The sequence below is a fragment of the Pseudophryne corroboree genome, chromosome 2 (genome assembly GCF_028390025.1).
Source record: "Pseudophryne corroboree isolate aPseCor3 chromosome 2, aPseCor3.hap2, whole genome shotgun sequence".
Taxonomy (NCBI): domain Eukaryota; kingdom Metazoa; phylum Chordata; class Amphibia; order Anura; family Myobatrachidae; genus Pseudophryne; species Pseudophryne corroboree.
This window is the reverse complement of record NC_086445.1, coordinates 73258442-73277300: the sequence shown is the minus strand read 5'-3', so window position 1 is coordinate 73277300 and position 18859 is coordinate 73258442. Positions and strand designations below refer to the sequence as shown.

Below are 18859 nucleotides of genomic sequence, written 5' to 3'. Positions count from 1 at the left end.
GGTGATGGTGGGAGTTACCAAGGGAAGCCAACTGGGTTTTGACAAATGTTAATCATAACTTTTTGTCTTATTGCCTTCCTCAATGAGGTGCTGGGGATGAGTTTCTGTAATCAAGTTTGGGAACCACTGACCTAGATTATAGACATAATTGGGAAGGGCCACAGCCATCATTAGGCGTAGCAGACTTTTGTTTAGCGGAGGCAGTGATTGTGAGCTCACAAAGGAGTAGGTGGAATATGGAAGACCCCACCATCAATGTTCTTAGTACAGTGTGCTGTCATCCAGGTTTATTCATTGCTAGATAAGACTTTTACACAAGACTGAAGGGGCAAACTTAAAGTGCACCTATCAATTCAGTGACTCCCCAAAGTGCCTCACACCTACGTGGTGACACTAGTTCCTTGTGAACTTACAGGCTGCATTGCCATGAATGTTAGCTCAGCCGACAAGATGGTCGCCTCAGCTTGTGCAAGGCGACGGTAGCCTTTATCTCTCAACCAACAACTGCACCACGGGGCACAAGAGTGCAGGTCTATCTATAGGCTGTATACGCTATCACAGCCCTGTACAGTATATATAGGTGTAAAGAAACAGTGTAGGCCCCTGAGAACAAACACCCTAAGAAATAAAACGTATCTAACAGTGTAGGCCCCTGAGAACAAACACCCTAAGAAATAAAACGTATCTTGTAATAACAACACATTAAGATGTGATTTTCTTACCATTGTCATCTCCGGAATCGGACTGAAAGGAGTTGAGAGACTGGTTCTCAGAATTGCTTCCTTTTGTGCTTCCCACAAAGCATGTCATGTCTTCCGCCGCATCCAGCCCTTTGCCTGAATATTACAGCAAGAAAGCACATTATTGTCACATGTAGCTATGCAGCCCCACAAATACAGACAGCACCAATCCCGCGTCCAATAAAGGACATACTTCACTATTAATATCCGATGATTATTATCAGCTTGTATTGAAAGAGCCCTGGCATTACATCATTCAGAAGCATTCCAGCTGAGAGAGGCTTTTAATGCTGCAGAACCTGCAGCAGAATGTAATAGGGATAGCACGTGTTATTGTGGGGTTCTAAATACTGGGTTTGTCTGAGTCCCTCAAATTATCGGGGGTCATTTAATAACAAAGTGCAGAAATGCCATATACCTACCTCACAGCGTTTGGATGGGGTACGGGACGGTATTCAATGATGTTACTGTCCATTTATCAATCCATGCCCAGCTGGGACATCGCACAAGTGGTGCACAAAAAAAGAGGTGCGGCCCCCAGCCTCTCTCTACGCTGTATCCATTCACCGCTGCTGCAGTGACAGAGCGACCTCCCGCCCTTTCCTGACAGAATCTGGAAATGTGGGAGGCATGCAATAACCCGTACAAAACAGGCTATTTCTTTTCTTTTCTAGACCATACGGTATACAGACAAAAACGGTACCGGCGAAGGCATCCCGCCAGTGCTGTAATGCTGCCTCATGCATTTAAACACTGCAGACATTGTAAATTGATCTTAAAGCAGGTTGGTCAAAGTTCTAATGCCCGAACAGTTAAAATGCTTTAGGGAGTATTAAAAGAGCGTCGGCATCCCCGTTCCGGCTTTCTCGTATCTACACAGTCACTCTCAGCATACTGTAGTGACTGTGGACAAACAGTCTGTATCCTGGTCATGCTAGCCTACATAAATATCCCAGAAACTGCTGAATCTCCAGAAGTGGGCGGTCTGGAGGTTGGATGCAATTCATGTCATCATAGTCTTCCCCATGCTGGCAGAGGTATCCGGTCTCTAGGTCAACAAGACTTAGGTCGACAGTGTCTAGGTCGACCACTATTGGTCGACAGCAACTAGGTCGACAGGGTCTCTAGGTCAGCAGTTTAAAAGATCGCATGAGTTTTTTAAATTTTTTAAAACTTTTTCATACTTTACAATCTACGTGGACTACGACTGGGAACGTTAACCTGTGCTGAGCGCAGCAGTAACAGAGCAAGGCACCTTGTCCGAAGCATGGCGAGCAGGGCGAGGGGACGCGGTGCACTATTTGAGGTTCCTGGTCACTGTACGGCGAAAACTATACAAAAAAATATTAAATAACTCATGTCGACCTTTTGACCTGTCGACCTAGAGACCCTGTCCACCTAGTTACTGTTGATCAATAGTGGTCGACCTAGACACTGTCAACCTAAGTGTGGTTCAATACCACACCCACTGACAGATGCTGTAAATCATGGTATTCCACAGAGGGGGGGGATGAGGTTTGGCTGGGGAAGGGGTTGTCAAAGTTATCAAAGATAATAGGTGGCAGTAAATTAGCATATTGCACCTTGTCATTAAATATCTCTATTGTCTGCAAGAATCTGCAGAAACCAAGAGTCGTCTTTATGATGGAAGGAATTTGTGGACTATTGCTCTGTTCCTTTGAATTCCGTGCCCCCTTGTTACCTCACCGTCAGTCCTTGCTCTTACAAAGTTCACCTTGGCCGACGCTGTTTTTCAGATGGCATAAAATGTCATGTTATCTAGTACTAAGGGGGTCATTCCGAGTTGATCGCTAGCTGCATTTGTTCGCTGTGCAGAGATGAGGCAAAAAAACGGCACTTCTGCGCATGCGTATGCGGCACAATGCACACGCGCGACGTACTATTACAACGAATGATGTCGTTTCACACAGGGTCTAGCGAAGCTTTTCCGTCGCACTGCTGACCGCAGAGTGATTGACATTAAGTGGGCGTTACTGGGTGTCAACTGACCGTTTTCAGGGAGTGTTGGGAAAAACGCAGGCGTGCCAAGGAAAACGCAGGCTTGGCTGGGCGAACGCAGGGTGTGTTTGTGACGTCAAAACAGGAACTGAATGGTCTGAAGTGATCGCAAGCGCTGAGTAGGTCTGAAGCTACTCAAACTGCACAAAATTATTTTGTAGCCGCTTTGCGATCCTTTCGTTCGCACTTCTGCTAAGATACACTCCCAGTGGGAGGCAGCATAGCGTTTGCATGGCTGCTAAAAACTACTAGCGAGCGAACAACTCGGAATGACCACCTAAATGTCTCCTGACTTTCCAACTAGATGGCATAGATGGAGCCAGCATTAGGAGGGCATGCTGGGTCCTGTGGTGCCATTTGGAGGATACAGGGGTGCCTCCAGGTAAGCTAGCTCTCAAACTGGATATGTTTTGTATGTGCCATTATCATGTGGCCGTACATTAAGCAATTGTATGACCCATAGTGGATGTTATTATTATTATGCTGTGTGTGAGTTTGGGGAGTGGTACCCCCCAGGTCTGATGTGACTGGGCTACCTTGGGGTAGCATGCCATATTATTTATTTAGCACTTATGTAACACTTCTATATTTTTTCACTAATATTACTCTTTTGAGTATTTTATTAACACCATTTTTTCTGTAGCACTTTCTAACCCATAGCTTCTGCTTCTTTCTTAACACATATTAACACTTTAGTATTTCAGTGGTGTGCTGCCCTAGGGTGGTCGGGCCTGAGCCGACTTTGTGGGGTCCAAGCCCTGGACTTATGCTTAGTTAGGGACCTCCAGTAATAGAGCAGCCGTGAAGTGGCCTGGAGGCTTATCATATCTTTTGCAAAACATATGTAACGAAGAGCTCTTTATTTTCTATTATTACATAGTATATAGTTCTTCTTACTAACAGCCAGCAGAGTGCGTGGGAAAAATCCCTTTTAAATTTTAACTTCCACTTAATTCTTGTTACCGTGCCCCCTAATTTTCTAAGTACTGAAATAAGAACGATTTTAGCAGCTGTCCAATGTACCAGTGAATTCCCTGGCTGCCCTGTTACCACTGAATGGAAAATAGTTTGTATAGAACAATGAAGTATTTTTGTTTCTCCTGTAAATTTATTTACACTTCCCTGCTAGGATATTTGCAGCCACAGTTATAAAAAAGGGACCAATCCAACAATGGGCGCAATATGTTTGGGGCTGTGGTGCATGGAGTCTTTACAGACCAGAAAACCATCTTCTAAGAAGTAGTGATGACCGGCTTAGATTGGACTGTGTTCTTTCCACCAAATCCAGATCTGAAACTGAGACAAAATACGTTCCACACCAAGACCATCAACCATCTTATCCAGGTTGTTCCTAGAATCACTCTGAAAGCAAGGAATGTAGGCCATGGGACGCAAGATACGAACGTTATGGGAAGATGACGTTTTGCCTTGGTTGCAGAACGGAGCTTGGCGGGAAGAACCGCGTCGCATCTGAGCCACTCATCAAATATTAGGCAATGTTACGCTGAATGAGGAATGCTGTTCCCGCCGCACAAGAGCTCATCAAATGTCAATAATTTTATTTACAATATTATTTTAATAGCTCTGTCTATATGGAGATCACAATATTAGTATTTTTATTATGTATATAATTTGTCGATCTTCTACCTCACTCACTGACATCATATTATATTACTATATAGTAAAAGGCAGGACAGTCACTGCAGGGACACCAGGCATGATCATTGACACCTGAAGACCTTGGAGATCCCTGTCACTTGCTCGTTAGACTCACAAGGAAAACAAGTTCCTCCAACTCTCCCACTGGTCATTTGTGACACTTTATAATGCAACGCAATTGGCAAAGAATGTCCAGAGACTCTACCGCATGTTAATCATTGGTTGCCCTAGGCAACATACTTCCCTGTTCCCTTCCTCTACCAAATAAAAAAACAACAATATAAAACAGAATAAGGCAATCAGGGCCCTTCTATGTCTGCTAAGCCCTGGGTAGGAGCCTTATGGATAATTTGGCACAATTGCCAGAGTCAGAAAGCAGGAATAACAGAGCTACCATGGCTTACCAGGTAGGGAAAGTCAACACAATAAAAAAGGTGTATTAAAAGAAAACAGGCCAAATAAATAATATCCAAACTGTTATAAATTACAAAAACATTTTTCAAAAACTGTTAATTCAAACTGGAAGCTCTTGTCATAGACTTTCCTCAACACCTTAAATCATTCTTCACCAATACATGTACACTCATGTATGACTTACAATCATTTCCCGTATCCCAGGGTCCCTTCCTGATGGAGTCACAGTCAGAGCGGCACGGGGAGACGGAAGGCATATTTGGGGCCACGCTGCACACCACCACACCTCTTCGGGCTGTCAGTATCCGAGGAGACTCTGGGTGGAAGGTTGTCATCTCCTGATGTTCCACACCAAGACCATCAACCATCTTATCCAGGTTGTTCCTAGAATCACTCTGAAAGCAAGGAGTGTAGGCCATGGGACGCACAGGAACTTGAGGTGGACCAACTTCCTGGTAAATATTTCTACTCTCCCCACCGCCCCGGAGATTTTTAAACTGAATTCCGTTGGTTTTGTTTAGCAGGGCCGCAGTGGCGGGGTCTTGGACCAGAGTGATGTTGTTACGGGAGTAGTTTTTGCGGAATACTTTTTTGCGGAACACTATGAAAAGGATAATGAGGACAAATATGACGAACAGAACCACGGCTATTCCGATCAGTTCTTCCTTGCCGACGTAGGAATGTCCAGCTTGAATGTTGGGCACCACCACCGGTCGTAGGCCACAATGCTGCCCAACATATCCGTGAGTGCAATTACAGAAGAATGACCCGAAAAGGTTCACACACGTCCCCCCGTTCTCACAGTCCTCTCGTTCACATTCGTTGATATCGTCTTCGCACCTAGGGAGAGATTTATTAAGAGAGTGAAGTCCGACACCTCTTCCAAAAACAAAACTGGCACTTTTATACATACAGTAGAGGAGAGGAACGATTTATTACGTTCAGACTTTGGCAATTTTGGCTCTCCTTAACGTACTCGTGAAACAAAGTGAAGAACTTTGTGCAGAAGGAAACATTGAAAAGGCAGATTTGAAAAACATTTAATTGTACAAGTTTGTTTATGAACAAGAATTTCTATAAAAAAAAAATACCAACAACCACAAAAAGAACATATTAAGCAGAGCGTTTTTTTCCTCCCTCAAAATGTGTTTTTTTTTACATGGCTTTTTATTTATTTTACCGTTACGTTTTTTTTAGATTTAACTATACTAAGTTGTACATTTTTATTCCCAATTTTTTTTAATAACTTCCTTAAAAACCCCAAATAAAGACTTAAAAATGTATATACTTGTGTTTTTATTTAGTGATCTGAGAAGGATAGATGTGTCCTCTGTTGTTGCAGCAGTCACATTAAACTGCCTTTCTAGTTGCGCCTTTTTCCCGAGTGAGTTTTCTTACGCTCAATGTCTTTTCGTGCGTCTTTTCCCCCGAATATGTGTCTTATTCGCATTTCTGCATATGTACTGTATCTGTATACAAAATGGCTGTTTCCCACTGACACTGTAACGTAGCACTTTGTATACAGATACAGCTGCAGCCACACACAGAATATACACATGCCGCATATCATTTTAATCAGTGTGGTCTGCTTGTGCGTCTTATTCCTATAGCAATGCGAACAAGATGCATTTTCGGGGGAAAAGATACCCGATGTTGGCCAAGTCGCAACGGAGCTGGCGACTCTCATGTGCCCTGTGCAGTGACGGACTGGAGCCACAATTTGGCCCTGGAATTCATGAACGCAAAGGGGGCGCACGGGCACAGCGCAAGGGGGGGGTGCCGCAAGTCAGAGGGCGTAAACTCGCGACACACTACTATTTTTGTTAAAACGTACACTATGGGCAGGAGCGCGTGAACACAATGCATGGGGCGTGCCGCGAGTCAAGGGGGCGTTTACTTGCGGCACTTTCCATTTTCTTGGAGACACGCGCTTTGGGCGGGGGGAGGGGCAGCCAAACCAGAGAGCCGGAAGCTGCACTCTCTGTTGGACCAGACCGGCCCACAAGACCATTGGCCTTTCTGGCATATGCCAGAAGTGCCACATGGGCAGTCCGGCCCTAGCCCTGTGTAATGTAACTCATAGCGTACGGAGGACAGACTAGGAAGGACACATCTGTATGGAGTTTCTCAGGTAAAAATAACATGAGATGGAGTGCATTCAGAATCAAGTGCATATATCACAGAATCACGAGGAGAGCCAAAGAGCTTACAGTCTAAATACTGTACATTATATGCAAACAGCAGATGTCATGTGAACTCAACCTCTCTTCTTGTCATTTCACTAGGTTTGTGAAAGGCTATTACTGTATGAAAGTCAATCTTGGGCAGCACGGATGGTGTAATGGTTAGCATTACTGCCTGACAGCACTGAGGTCATGGGTTCATTTCCCACCATGGCTCATCCCGTGTGGAGTTTGTATATTCTCCCCGTAATTGTGTGGGTTTCCTCCGGGTGGTCCGGTTTCCTCCCACAATCCAAAAATATACTGGTAATGTGGTAGGGAATATAGATTGTAAGTTCCACTGGGGCAGGGGCTAATGTGAATGACCAAATATTCTCTGTAAAGCGCTGCGGAATATGTGTGCGCTATATAAATAACTGGTAATAAATAAATAAAAAATACTAAATAAATGAGTCATGATTAATTGATCAATAACAGATAATGCACTATATCTTGTAGAGGAGGCATTATGGTGGGCTGCCTCTCACCGGCCCCCCTGTCGTATGCTTTAGATACCGTATAACTTTGATCAAGGTCATTATATCAAACACATTAAATAGTGATTTTTAACACAAATAATCTTTGCTAATGCTAACCAATATTTACTGCTAATCGTGCTGTTATATAACTGCATTTAATACCTCGTCCGCACTGAGAAAGTGCCAGAAATTAGCAATGCGTTACCAATGTGATATGAAAATCAACAAGCACTTACGTTAATCCTCTCAGACCTGTCCTGCAGGTGCAGATAAACGAGTTCCCAATGGGATCACATGACCCGCCATTCCGGCAGGGATTGGGAAAGCACGCTGTGATCTCAGACTCGCAGTTCTTCCCTATGAACTGAGACGGGCAACTGCACTGATAGCCTGTAATTACAAATGGGAGAAAATGGATCAGATTTTTTACATTGTAAACTGCAGTATTCTCAGCAGTGTTCCTGATGGGAACGGATCCCAGTGAGATGAAAGGCTGCCATATTGTGACTTTTGGTTTAGCCGTAATCCCGTTTGCAAATAGATAAAATTAATTTCATAAAAAAAGTTACACTTTTAAAAGCAGCTTTGCATAAAACCTGCTCTGCTGAAAGTATAAAGCATTTTTCCTATGGCTTTTGTTATATTATGGCCATCATAATTAGACTCATTAATATTCATAAATATGTGACTTCCTGCGCCGCACTGCAAGGGGAGCACATTTGTTTATTGTGTTTGCACGCAGGGTTAATACTGGATGCTTCTGCATGTAGCCGACACATACCGGGTGGCTTTATTTATGTCTTGCAATTTAGATTAGCCGTGCAGCAAGGTTTGCCCAGGTGCAGCTATTTGCACGTATTTACTTTACTCTCACTTATAAGAACACCAGAAAACGGTGCATTCAGCTGAACACTTGATTAGATAGTGGCGGCCACTGGGGCTCTTTAACCAATACAAACTAATGTTTAATTATTGAGCTTAATTAATGTGTAATTATAATAGAGACTTTAAATACATGGTTGAGACACATTATTATGGCCACCTCCTACATTTGACGTCGGCAGCTGGCCTGGTGGGTATATTAGGTGTGTGATAGACATATCACTGGTTGCTGTCGTGGGTAAAAGGGACCATTTATCCTAGATGCAAAAAAGGATTATTATTATTATTATTATTATTATCGGTTTTCGGGCCAAGGGTGGCGATATTTCTGACACAGCGCAGTGTGTGACCTTTCCGCGTGCTGCTGTGGTGAAGGTGTATCGTGACTGGACAAATGGCACCATTGTGAAACTATGGAGCAACACGTGCCATTGATGTGAGAGGTGAACGTTCGCTATGAAGGTGCGTGAGGGCCGACTGACATGCTACAGTGGAACAGCTCACCGTCGCAATGTACCTGGGGGCTACCAGACGTGTGTGTAAAACGACAGGTCAGCTCGGCTAGCTGCTGTCCGTGCTGCACACGGCGGTTACTCTGGTTTTTAGCTGGCGGTTACAATAATGTGACTCAGCTGTTGTATATAAAAATAAGCTAACAATAGTGCCCGGGTAGGCGCTATCTTTTTGAAATACAGTAAGAGGAGTTCTAGACCCAGATGACAGGGGTTGAAGGAGGACACGCATACGGCTACTGCTGAGAACATTATGGCTTAAAGACAAAAAAGTAAAATACTTTAATGGTCACCCCTATGGGTCTGCGAAGAAAAACACGCAATTTACGAGCGGTGAAGTCTGCCATTGGCGATAGTTCAACAGCATATTAAAGGCACTGCCCACATATCGTCACTAATTGAATTGACTCCTTATTGACCTAACTTGCAGTTTTCATGATTGTGTCTACAGTACTTTATTTAAAAACAAAACAAAAAAAACAATCAGAGTGTGAATGAGCAGTCAGTCATCAAATGTGTCTGCAATAAAAAGGCCAGGACTGCTGTTCTGTTCCACTGCATGACTCAACAGCGACACCTGCTGCCTGCACACTGAATAGCAATACCTGGAATTGTGAATGGAGATTTTAACGCACGCCACAGATTACTCTGCATAGCTATTTGCAGTACATCTCTTCAGGATCCATTCAGCAAATAACATTTTTCTGTTTCCATTAGTGCAGTGTGTCCCAGCCTCTGTCCTCAAGGCACACTAACAGCCCAGGTTTTAAGGATTACATACTTGAGCACAGATGATTAAATAAAATTAACTGAGGTACTAATTAAGGGGCTAATTCAGGTTGGATAGCAAATTCTGCTAATCAGCAGATTTGCTATCCTTTGTATCGCATGCTGGGGGCGCCCATCGCAGTATAAGGCCGCACAGCATGCTGACCAGAGCCTCCCCCCTTCAAAAAGCAGAAATTGCGGAGGGTTCACAATTTCCGCTTGTTAGCAGGGGTGGTCTTCAGTATGCCGAATGTCGGGATCCAGGCGCACAGTATACCGGCGCCGGAATCCCGACACCCGGCATACCGACAGCTATTCTCCCTCGTGGGGGTCCACAACCCCCCTGGAGGGAGAATAAAATAGCGTGGCGCGCATAGCGCGCTACCGTGCCCGCAGCGTGGCGAGCGCAGCGAGCCGGCAAATGGCTCCTTTGCGCTCGCCACACTGTCGGTATGCCGGCGGTCGGGCTCCCGGCGCCGGTATGCTGGTCGCCGGGAGCCCGGCCGCTGGCACACCATACTACACCCGTTAACAGAAACTGTGGAAGCCTCTTGCCGGCGCAGCATAGCTGCGGCCGCAGGAGACTTGCCGCCAGTTTCCTGATCGCAGCGGCTGCGTGTGATGTCACGCAGCTACTGTGATCACGCCCATGACACGCTCTCTTTCATCTGCCTCTGCCCCCTGTTGACGACGCACCGCCCCCGCAACGTTCCGTCTCCTCCCTGGAAACAGAGTGTTGCCGCCCCCGCCCCACGACCGCCTCTGCCTAATTGACAGGCAGTGGTGATCGCATTTTCTGCGCCCCCCCCCCCCCTGCAGAAAATGCGGGCACATGCGCAGGACGGGCACTCCGCATGCAGCCGCATCTTTTCAGCAAAAATTTCCAGTTGGATTGCACACTGCGATCCAACCTGAATTAGCCCCTAAGTCACCTGTGCTCAAGTATGGATATCCATAAACCAGGGGCTGTTAGTGTGCCTTGCTCTAGTGTTATTTAATGGCTACCTTGTTATTTTTGCCATGAGGAAATCAGTGCGATACTTTGAGAGAACACATGATTTAATACTGACAAATAACATGCCTACATAAGTAATTAGTATGAATGTGATTATACAGTAGTTACAACTTATCTTATTCATGAAACTGTAACTCAACCTCTCTAGAGATCGCAGTGATATACTGTAAGTTAGAATGGAACGTGAACCCAGGACCAGATTAAGCCTTGGGGGTGCCCAGGGCACTTAAAACAGGGCGATGGAAGGTGAGGGATGTATATTAGATTGTGCATACCTCCCAACATGTCCTATTCCAGGAGGGACAAAATGCTCTCTACATGGACTTCCCACTTAATATATGATATATCACCTGCGTTGAACTATTTAATTGATAAGAAAGGTATTTCAACACAGGTGATTGCAATCATAAATTAAGAAGGAAGTCCAGGTAGAGAGCATTTTGTCCCTCCTGGAATGGGTCATGGCGGGAGGTATAGATTGTGTATATTAAATTTAAACCAATGGTGTATATTAGTTTTAACTAATAGTTTAATAATGGCAGGGTACTGTTTATAGCTCCACCTAATTGGACAACTATTTATAAACTTTTCTTGTAGTGGAACAAAGACAACTTAACCTTAAAATACACGTAGAAAAATAAAATAATTTATCTTGTCACATGCAAGATTAGCAGCCTCTGTACTGCTTACACACTGGGACAGGACTCAGGAGGACTCTGTGTGTGTCTCTATCTCTAGACCCAAATGGTTTAGTTGCATAACAGTTTACACAGGACCCAGACACCCAGGCAGGGAGGAGGAGAAGCTGAGATCCCTGGGTCACTTACAACTCTCTCCACCCTCCTATCTCACTGGTCAAATAGCTCAGTCGGTAGCTCATGAAACATGATATTCCTGTGTCTCTGCCTGCACTGCATACTGTCCTGCTTGTAATCTGGGTGCTTCTGCTGCTGCTTAAGAGGTAAAGCTGGTGATGTCAGTGTGCTCTGGCTGGGGAGCCCCGGGGTACAGTATGCCCTGCATCCCCCCTTTATCTGGCTATGCGTAAACCTTAAATTGGGACCCATGTATGTATCCCTGTAACCAGGGATGGGTTTATCGCTGACTTTCTGCTCACAGCCTGTCGAGGGCATATGGTCACGATGACGACTGAATGCCGGCGCTGGTATCCCGACAGGGTCAGGAGGCAGACGCTGAAATCCCGACAGACAGCATCCCTACCATAAGTATAGCGGACGGGTTAGGGTTAGGGCCAGGGGGTAGGCTTAGGTGCCACCCAGTTAGAATACGGAAGGGGGAATCAGGTTATGGTCAGGCACTAAGGGGAAGGTTAGAGTTAGGCTGCGGAAAGGGAGAGTTGGGGGGTAGGGGAGAGGGGGGAACAGCCTTACCTCCCCCTGTCGGGATTTACACTATCGGGATGGCGGCAGCGGTATTCTGAACACCGGCATCCCGTCAGCCCTGATATCATATTGAATCCTGGGGGTACTGGCAGAAAGTAGCTACTGTACCATGATTGTTCTCATAGACTGCTCTAAAGTACAACATGCATATACAGTACTGTATTCATTGCTGTAATCGTTGATCTATTATGCAGCTTTAACATTGGTAAATAATGTAATTGTAACATTAATATTAAAATGCATGCGCAGCAAAGATGGCGCCAATGCAGATTTAGTTCAGGACTAAGCAACCAATGGCTATCCAGGGATTGTGCAACTAGTTCTTATGATGCTGGTCTATAAGATTAGGGTTCATCTTTAATGTGGAATGATGGTCATCCTTGGGAAACAAGAATCCAGCTGTGATAAATGTACACAGGGTAAACTTTCTGCAGCGCATCCAACCAAGGAGCATAACATAAGAACAGAATGAGGAACGGGCCACAGTACCACACTGATCTCACATTGCCTAGCAACCATCAACCATGCACACTCTAGGTGTTGGCTGGCAGTGCATGCTGGGGCTTGTAGTTTAACAGCAGCTGGAGATCTCTACATAGCCTACCTCTAATTTAAAAAAGAATCCTTGTTATATAACTTATCATTTATAGTAATTTATAGTTAATTAAAAAAAAATAGATTTCTGTAGATGTCCCACTTGATGATGTCTATGCACTGAAAACAGCAGACACTAGATGGCACTGTGTACATCGTATACATATAAATTGAAGAAATAATTTTCTCTGACAATTTACTGTAGCTGGAGAGAGCCTAAAAAATTGCATCTCCATATGTAGTAAAATGATCTCTCCACCTTTTCTTCCCCCATTCTAGCTTCTCAGAATGTAGTAAGGAGGCTTTGCAGGAAGGATCTATATAATAATTCTGTAAAGTCTGCCTGGAGCAGATCAGATCAGAGAGAGAGAGAGAGAGAGAGAGAGAGAGAGAGAGAGAGTGTGTGTGTGTGTGTGTGTGTGTGTAGACTGGCCACACCCCCTCTAGTGACTGCCCGCACGCTATGCAAGAGCCCCATCGCTGCGTTCCCCCAGTGGGCCCTTTATACCCCAGTCTGACTCTGGACCCCATAATCTTGTCCTAATAAAACCAGTTTACAGGACCCCCATTATCTGATTTGGTCATCTACTCCAGATAACCGGTGAAGTCACACTGCCACTGCCAGTGAAGCTGCATCCAAGGACAGGGCAGACATGCCCCCATTTTCTGTAACACTGGCAGTCGCCGCCCCTTCCCCGCCCCCAAAAGGCCTCAGCATGTCATTCAGGCTGTGGATTAGGGGCACTGCAAACCTTGTCGCAGAGATGGGCACTTCATCAGGTTTGCGTAAATCTCTGAATCAGACCCATAGTCTTTTCCTAATTAAGGGGCAGATGTATTAAACCTGGAGAAGGGATAAAGAAGTGATAAGTGGAAGGTGATAACGCATCTGCCAAACAGCTCCTGTCATTTTTCAAATCCGTAATGATTGGCTGGTGCGTTATCATCACCATGCTCTTATCACTGGTTTATCACTTCTTTATCCCTTCTCCAAGTTAACACATCTGCCCCTAAATCATATCTCCCAACTGACCCAATTTTCGCGGACAGTCCCGCGAAAATTGGGTTAGTTGGACAGAGCCTTCCGACTAACCCCCCTCCCCCACTGCGGGATACCACAGTTATCCCGCGGTGGGGGAGGGGGGTTAGTCGGGAGGCTCTGTCACTCGCTGCCCTGCTTATTCACTAGAGACAGAGGGAGAGGGGGCATGCCAGCAGCTCACAGTGAAGAAAGCCGGGGGCGTTGCCTGCGACTGTGGCACTCCCGCAAAGCCACGCCCCCTTTCTCGAGGCCATGCCCACCTTTTCCGGCAGGGCCGCGCCAAAGGTCTCTCTTTCCACTTCAAAAAAGTTGGGAGGTATGCCTAAATAAGTTACAGGTCTCCAGTAATTTTTTTTTTTTAAGGGCGATATTCATTTAAACTTAAAATGTTACTGTAAGGGACACCAACCAATCAGATGTTTGCTTTCAATTTATAAAAAACAATATAAACATGACAGAACCTGATATGTGCCACCTGCGAACAATTGTGTTTAATAATTATCTGATTTTAATAACTATGGTTTGCAAAATATAAACCTTGTTATTACAATGCTCGAAAAATTATATTTATTGAGGGCCGCCATTGCTGCGCAACGCTCCTGACCTGTTTGCACTTGGTCAACAAATCCCTTTACTGTTAAAAGTCTACTTTGCAAACCAAAATGATTCAGTTATGGAATAAGACCTTTGACCGCTTTGTAGAATATATGTAGCAGTCTTTATGTCAACATTTTTATGCTTAAATGAAATAAAATGGCGATAAGCTGTAGTGAGGTATATTTACCACCAGATGGCACACTGATACAGCCTCCTCCGTTCTGGCATGGCTTCTCTTCACAAGCATCAGGATACAAGACACAGCCCAGCTTTAATTCAGTCAAGCCGACCACTTCTGCAAAGCTGCTCCTCTTGTTCTGAAGTGGCAGTTCATTGTTATTCAAGATGACTGAATCCAGGCATCCCTGGAAGCCTCCCAAGACCTGTGTACTCCTTTTGTCAGTCAGGCTTCTGACATTTTCCACTTGCACCTGAGCTCCAAAGTAAATAGAGCTATCAGTGCTGAGGGTCTGGAAATAAAGTGGCGCTTTGCGACGCTCCACGTAGCTGTCATCCAGCGACAAGCTTGTGAAATTCCGATTCAGCTCCAAAAAGACAGAGTGCCAGTTCCCATCATTAACCGTCCTGCCAGAAATTCCCAGGATTCCTGGGCCGCTGCCACAGTCCAATTGGAACCACAGCTTACCATCCACAATCTGCAGCAGAAAAACAAAACAGGGAACAAAGAAACGTAAAGGGTGAAAAGTGCATATTTACCCACAGAAAAAATAACTGTCGATGTGTGGAACATGTGTCGGATAAAGGACCCTGCGTGTAATCGTCCATAGAGGTTCTCACATTGTGTGCACAGAAATAAATGCGCGCTTTCGCTGACTGCGGCGTCATATTAATCATGCGATGCGCCTGCCCCCTATCCGTACGCTTGTTTTTGCTTCATATCGTCTGTGCAGACTTGCACCAGTCTATAAACACCTGGAAACGGGTGGTCTTCAGTATGCCGCCGGCCGGGATCCCGGAGACCAGCATACCGGCGTCATGATCCCGACCGTCGGCATGCCGACACATATTCTCTCTCTTGGGAGTCCACGCCTCCCTGGAGGGAGAATAAATAGCGCGCCACCGTGCCCGCAGCGTGGTGAGCGCAGCGAGCCCGCAAGGAGCTCATTAGCGCTCGCCCAGCTGTCGGTATGCCGGCGATCGGGATCCCGGCCGCCGGCCACTCATACTACACCCCTGGAAACAGATGTATATACACTTCCGCCCATCTCTGCATAGTCCGCAGTTCCGCCAGCACGCCTATGTGAGAGCCAAGTTACCTTCTTCAGTCACAAGTGGGCATGTAGCACTTGCGTGTGCAGTTCCGGAGCATTGCGCAGTGTGAAAGTATGCTATTTACTACCAGCTATCATGCAATGCAAAGGCGTGAACTAATCTGTGCAATATTTAAACACAAAGGGCGCCAGTCATAATATTTGCAAGTACGGCTGAAAGGTTTTCATTCCACAGTTCTGATGTTTGAAAAGTTTGATATTAATGGGCTGTGGGTCCCCTGAGGAAACAACACGGCGGCATATTAATCTACTGGTAGTCTGAAAGGGAATGCAGCACGGTTTATATTTATACCGTAATCCATATCCATCATTGGAAAACAAGATGGCCGACACTGTAGTCTTTCCCAGTGCAGCAGCATCACTCGTTCTGAATGGGAAACATTGTGATCTAACACCAGGGATGTGGGATATAGGTTTACAAAAATATGGTAGTGCACAGTGAGCAAATTAAGGTTTTCCAAGTATACAATGCGGAATATTTTTTGGGGTTGGTTCCACTTTAACTTGCACTTGTCGGAAACTACACAACATGGAGGCAGCTCTCTTTTTAGGATGAACAAATATTCATAAAAATATGCCTATTAATTCACTACTAATTAGAGAAATGAGGCGTGAGACAATATATATGTTAGTGCCAGGGACGTCAGAACATTTTTAGTTTGAGGTGGGGGCAAGATATCATTTGGTACCCCTAAATCACTGAAGGTCATCCCCTAAGGGGCAGCTGAAGTAACCTGCCATACCAGGGGCATTTTAACAGAGGAGGGGGCCCATGTGCAAACTCTGAGTGGGCCCCCTCCTCTCCACAGCGCAGTATTCTCCGCCATTGTGTTGAGTCTACCACTCAGGTCTCCAAAAACATGGCGCCTGCCATGTTCTGGAGACTAATTTCACTACTGCACGTGTGCGGTGGCCATTTTGGCTGTGTTTGTTTTTCCATAGCTGCAGTGCCCGACACGGGACTCCGGAAAGGTAACTCTAAAACATGGGTGCAGTCTGTGCAGTGTGGGCCCCTCCTGGACCCAGAGGCCCATGTGCACCGCACACATTGCACCCATTATAGAAATGCCAATACCTCCCAACTATCACGATTCCCTCTGTCCCGCCTGTGGGCCGCAGTGTCGCGCGGGCAGGAAAGCAGGTTGGGAGAGCCCGTGATCACCACTGCCCTTCTCTGTAAAGCAGCCGGTGATCACTGAATAGAATAGAACAGTGCGGGGGGGGGGGGGGGGGTCACCTGGTCAGGGAGCGCTTGGCATGCCCCCACAGCGACGATAATGGGGGTCGGAAGGCGAGGCCCCATCCCTTTACCAAAGGTCCGCCCTTTTACCCGAGGCCCATCCCCTTTTTGGTCGCGGCCCCTACTTAATAACTTTTAAAGTTGGTAGGTATGTAAACGCCAATGTGCCACACCACCAATCTGGTGCAGGGGTTAAACAGTAGTAATTAGGGTTCTTACCAGCTGGATCTACAGTATACAGCGGCAGTCTGGAGTGTGCAGGGATTGCTGGGCATTTTAGTGCACCTGATGCACAATGCACCATTGATGGCAGTAGGGTACTTGGGCGACTAGGAGGTGGTGGTACAGCTTAGGTAGACAGCCCTTGTGGCTGTAGCAGCGTCTGGGGAGCCCAGGGTGCATCCGTTGCTAATGGACGCCACAGGAGAGTGACCCACAACATGGCCGAACATTCACAGTATCCCCTGGATTGACCTTCTGTGAGAGCCTCGGTGGGTCTTACCGTCCTCCAGCTCTGTACTAAGTGACAGCGGCAGTGCAGAGCGTTGCTCTCCCAAAAACATTGAGGTGCCTCTCAAATGCTTGGGGGTGTGGGGGCCATTTCAGGAACCTACGGTCAGTCCTGTAATTAGTTCTCTGTGAATAGCAATATTGTGTTGCAATGTTGTCTTTATGCGCAAAACCTCACTCAGATCCGCCTGGAAATGCCACCGCTTTTAAGGTCCACGAACCGGCAGAGCTGGGAGGTAAGTAAACAGTTAAAACTATAACCTGCCGTTCTGGGAAATGTAATTATTCTGTGGAGTTTACAGTTTATTTGTATTTATTCCGTTACAGAGAAATCTCAGTATTAATTACTCTTTCAATTATATCACCAAGCACGCGGCTATAGCAATGACTAACTTTAATCCAAAGAAAAAACATCAATATCCCAAACCGTATATTTGTGGATCCTAACAGGCCGTAACCCATCAACTGTACATTATAAAGATTGATTATAAAAAAGCACATTATAAAAATACTTTTGGGAGCACATCAGCCGTATAAGGCCCATCTGCAAGTACATATACTTAATGCCATCAAGATATCAAGGGGATTGTGCAGAAAGAAAATCTATTGCATTTCATGTGTGTACTTTATGGCGGGTGTATCTCATTAAAATGTTGCTGTTTCCCAACCAAGTCACAACTGGGAGACAGTCCAAGCTACTGGGTTTTTGCCAACATACAGTAAAAACACTGGAATATTAATAAAAGAAAGAAAAAGCTAAGGCATGCCCGGTAACACATTACCCTAAGTACTCGCCAGGAAGATTTAATTTCCCGCACAGATGAGCAGTCTATAAAAATAATACAAATAAACAACAGGTAGAACTGTGGCCAAAGCTGAAGGTGGTTTCGTAACAAATTAGGATTCGGGCCTAAATCCTCTAATCTCATTATACTTCTTAACCTCCTTCATTTCACCAGCAGATGTTGAGAGAAAGGACACAACGCTCTCCATATGCTCCGTAATGATTTCCCAGGAAAATGTATCAGGCTAGCTGGACGTCGTGTTTCAGTCATGGCTGGAAGGAGATAAGTGCTGAGGAGTTTTTTTTTTTCTTGTAGTCTACTCTGTAAATACTGAAGGCCCAGATTTATCAAGCCTTGGAGAGTGATAAATAGCACAGTGATAAATTACCAACCAATCAGCTCCTAACTGTCATTTTTCATACACAGCCTGTGTGCCATGGCAGTTAGGTGCTGATTGGTTGTTACTTTATCATGTGCTATTTTCCACTCACCAAGGCTTGGTAAATGGGGGCCACAATCTTATATTGTTTTAGATGACAGAGTATAGTGGTCCTACAACCCACCATCGCTAATAGCATCCGCCTGCGCAAGTTACAGTCCCAGTTGACCAGTGTAGTCCATAAACTTCAAAAACGCCCCAACCGCTATCTGCACAGCTGCAAATGCCCCGTCAGTCTTACCCCTCC

The 18859-nt window shown here is 45.5% G+C and overlaps 1 protein-coding gene across 6 annotated transcripts in view; it reads right to left on the bottom strand.

Moving 5' to 3' along the window:
• The window catches only part of FAT3 (FAT atypical cadherin 3), a 781930-nt gene that overhangs the window by 27011 nt on the left and 736060 nt on the right, over nucleotides 1-18859 (bottom strand). For all 6 annotated transcript variants that reach the window (XM_063951418.1, XM_063951420.1, XM_063951422.1 and 3 more), the window contains 4 exons: nucleotides 14534-15002; nucleotides 7770-7923; nucleotides 5017-5672; nucleotides 723-836 (listed from right to left, as the gene is read on the bottom strand). In XM_063951418.1, coding sequence (XP_063807488.1) covers nucleotides 723-836; nucleotides 5017-5672; nucleotides 7770-7923; nucleotides 14534-15002 — 1393 coding nt within the window. The remainder of the gene's footprint in view (nucleotides 1-722; nucleotides 837-5016; nucleotides 5673-7769; nucleotides 7924-14533; nucleotides 15003-18859) is intronic.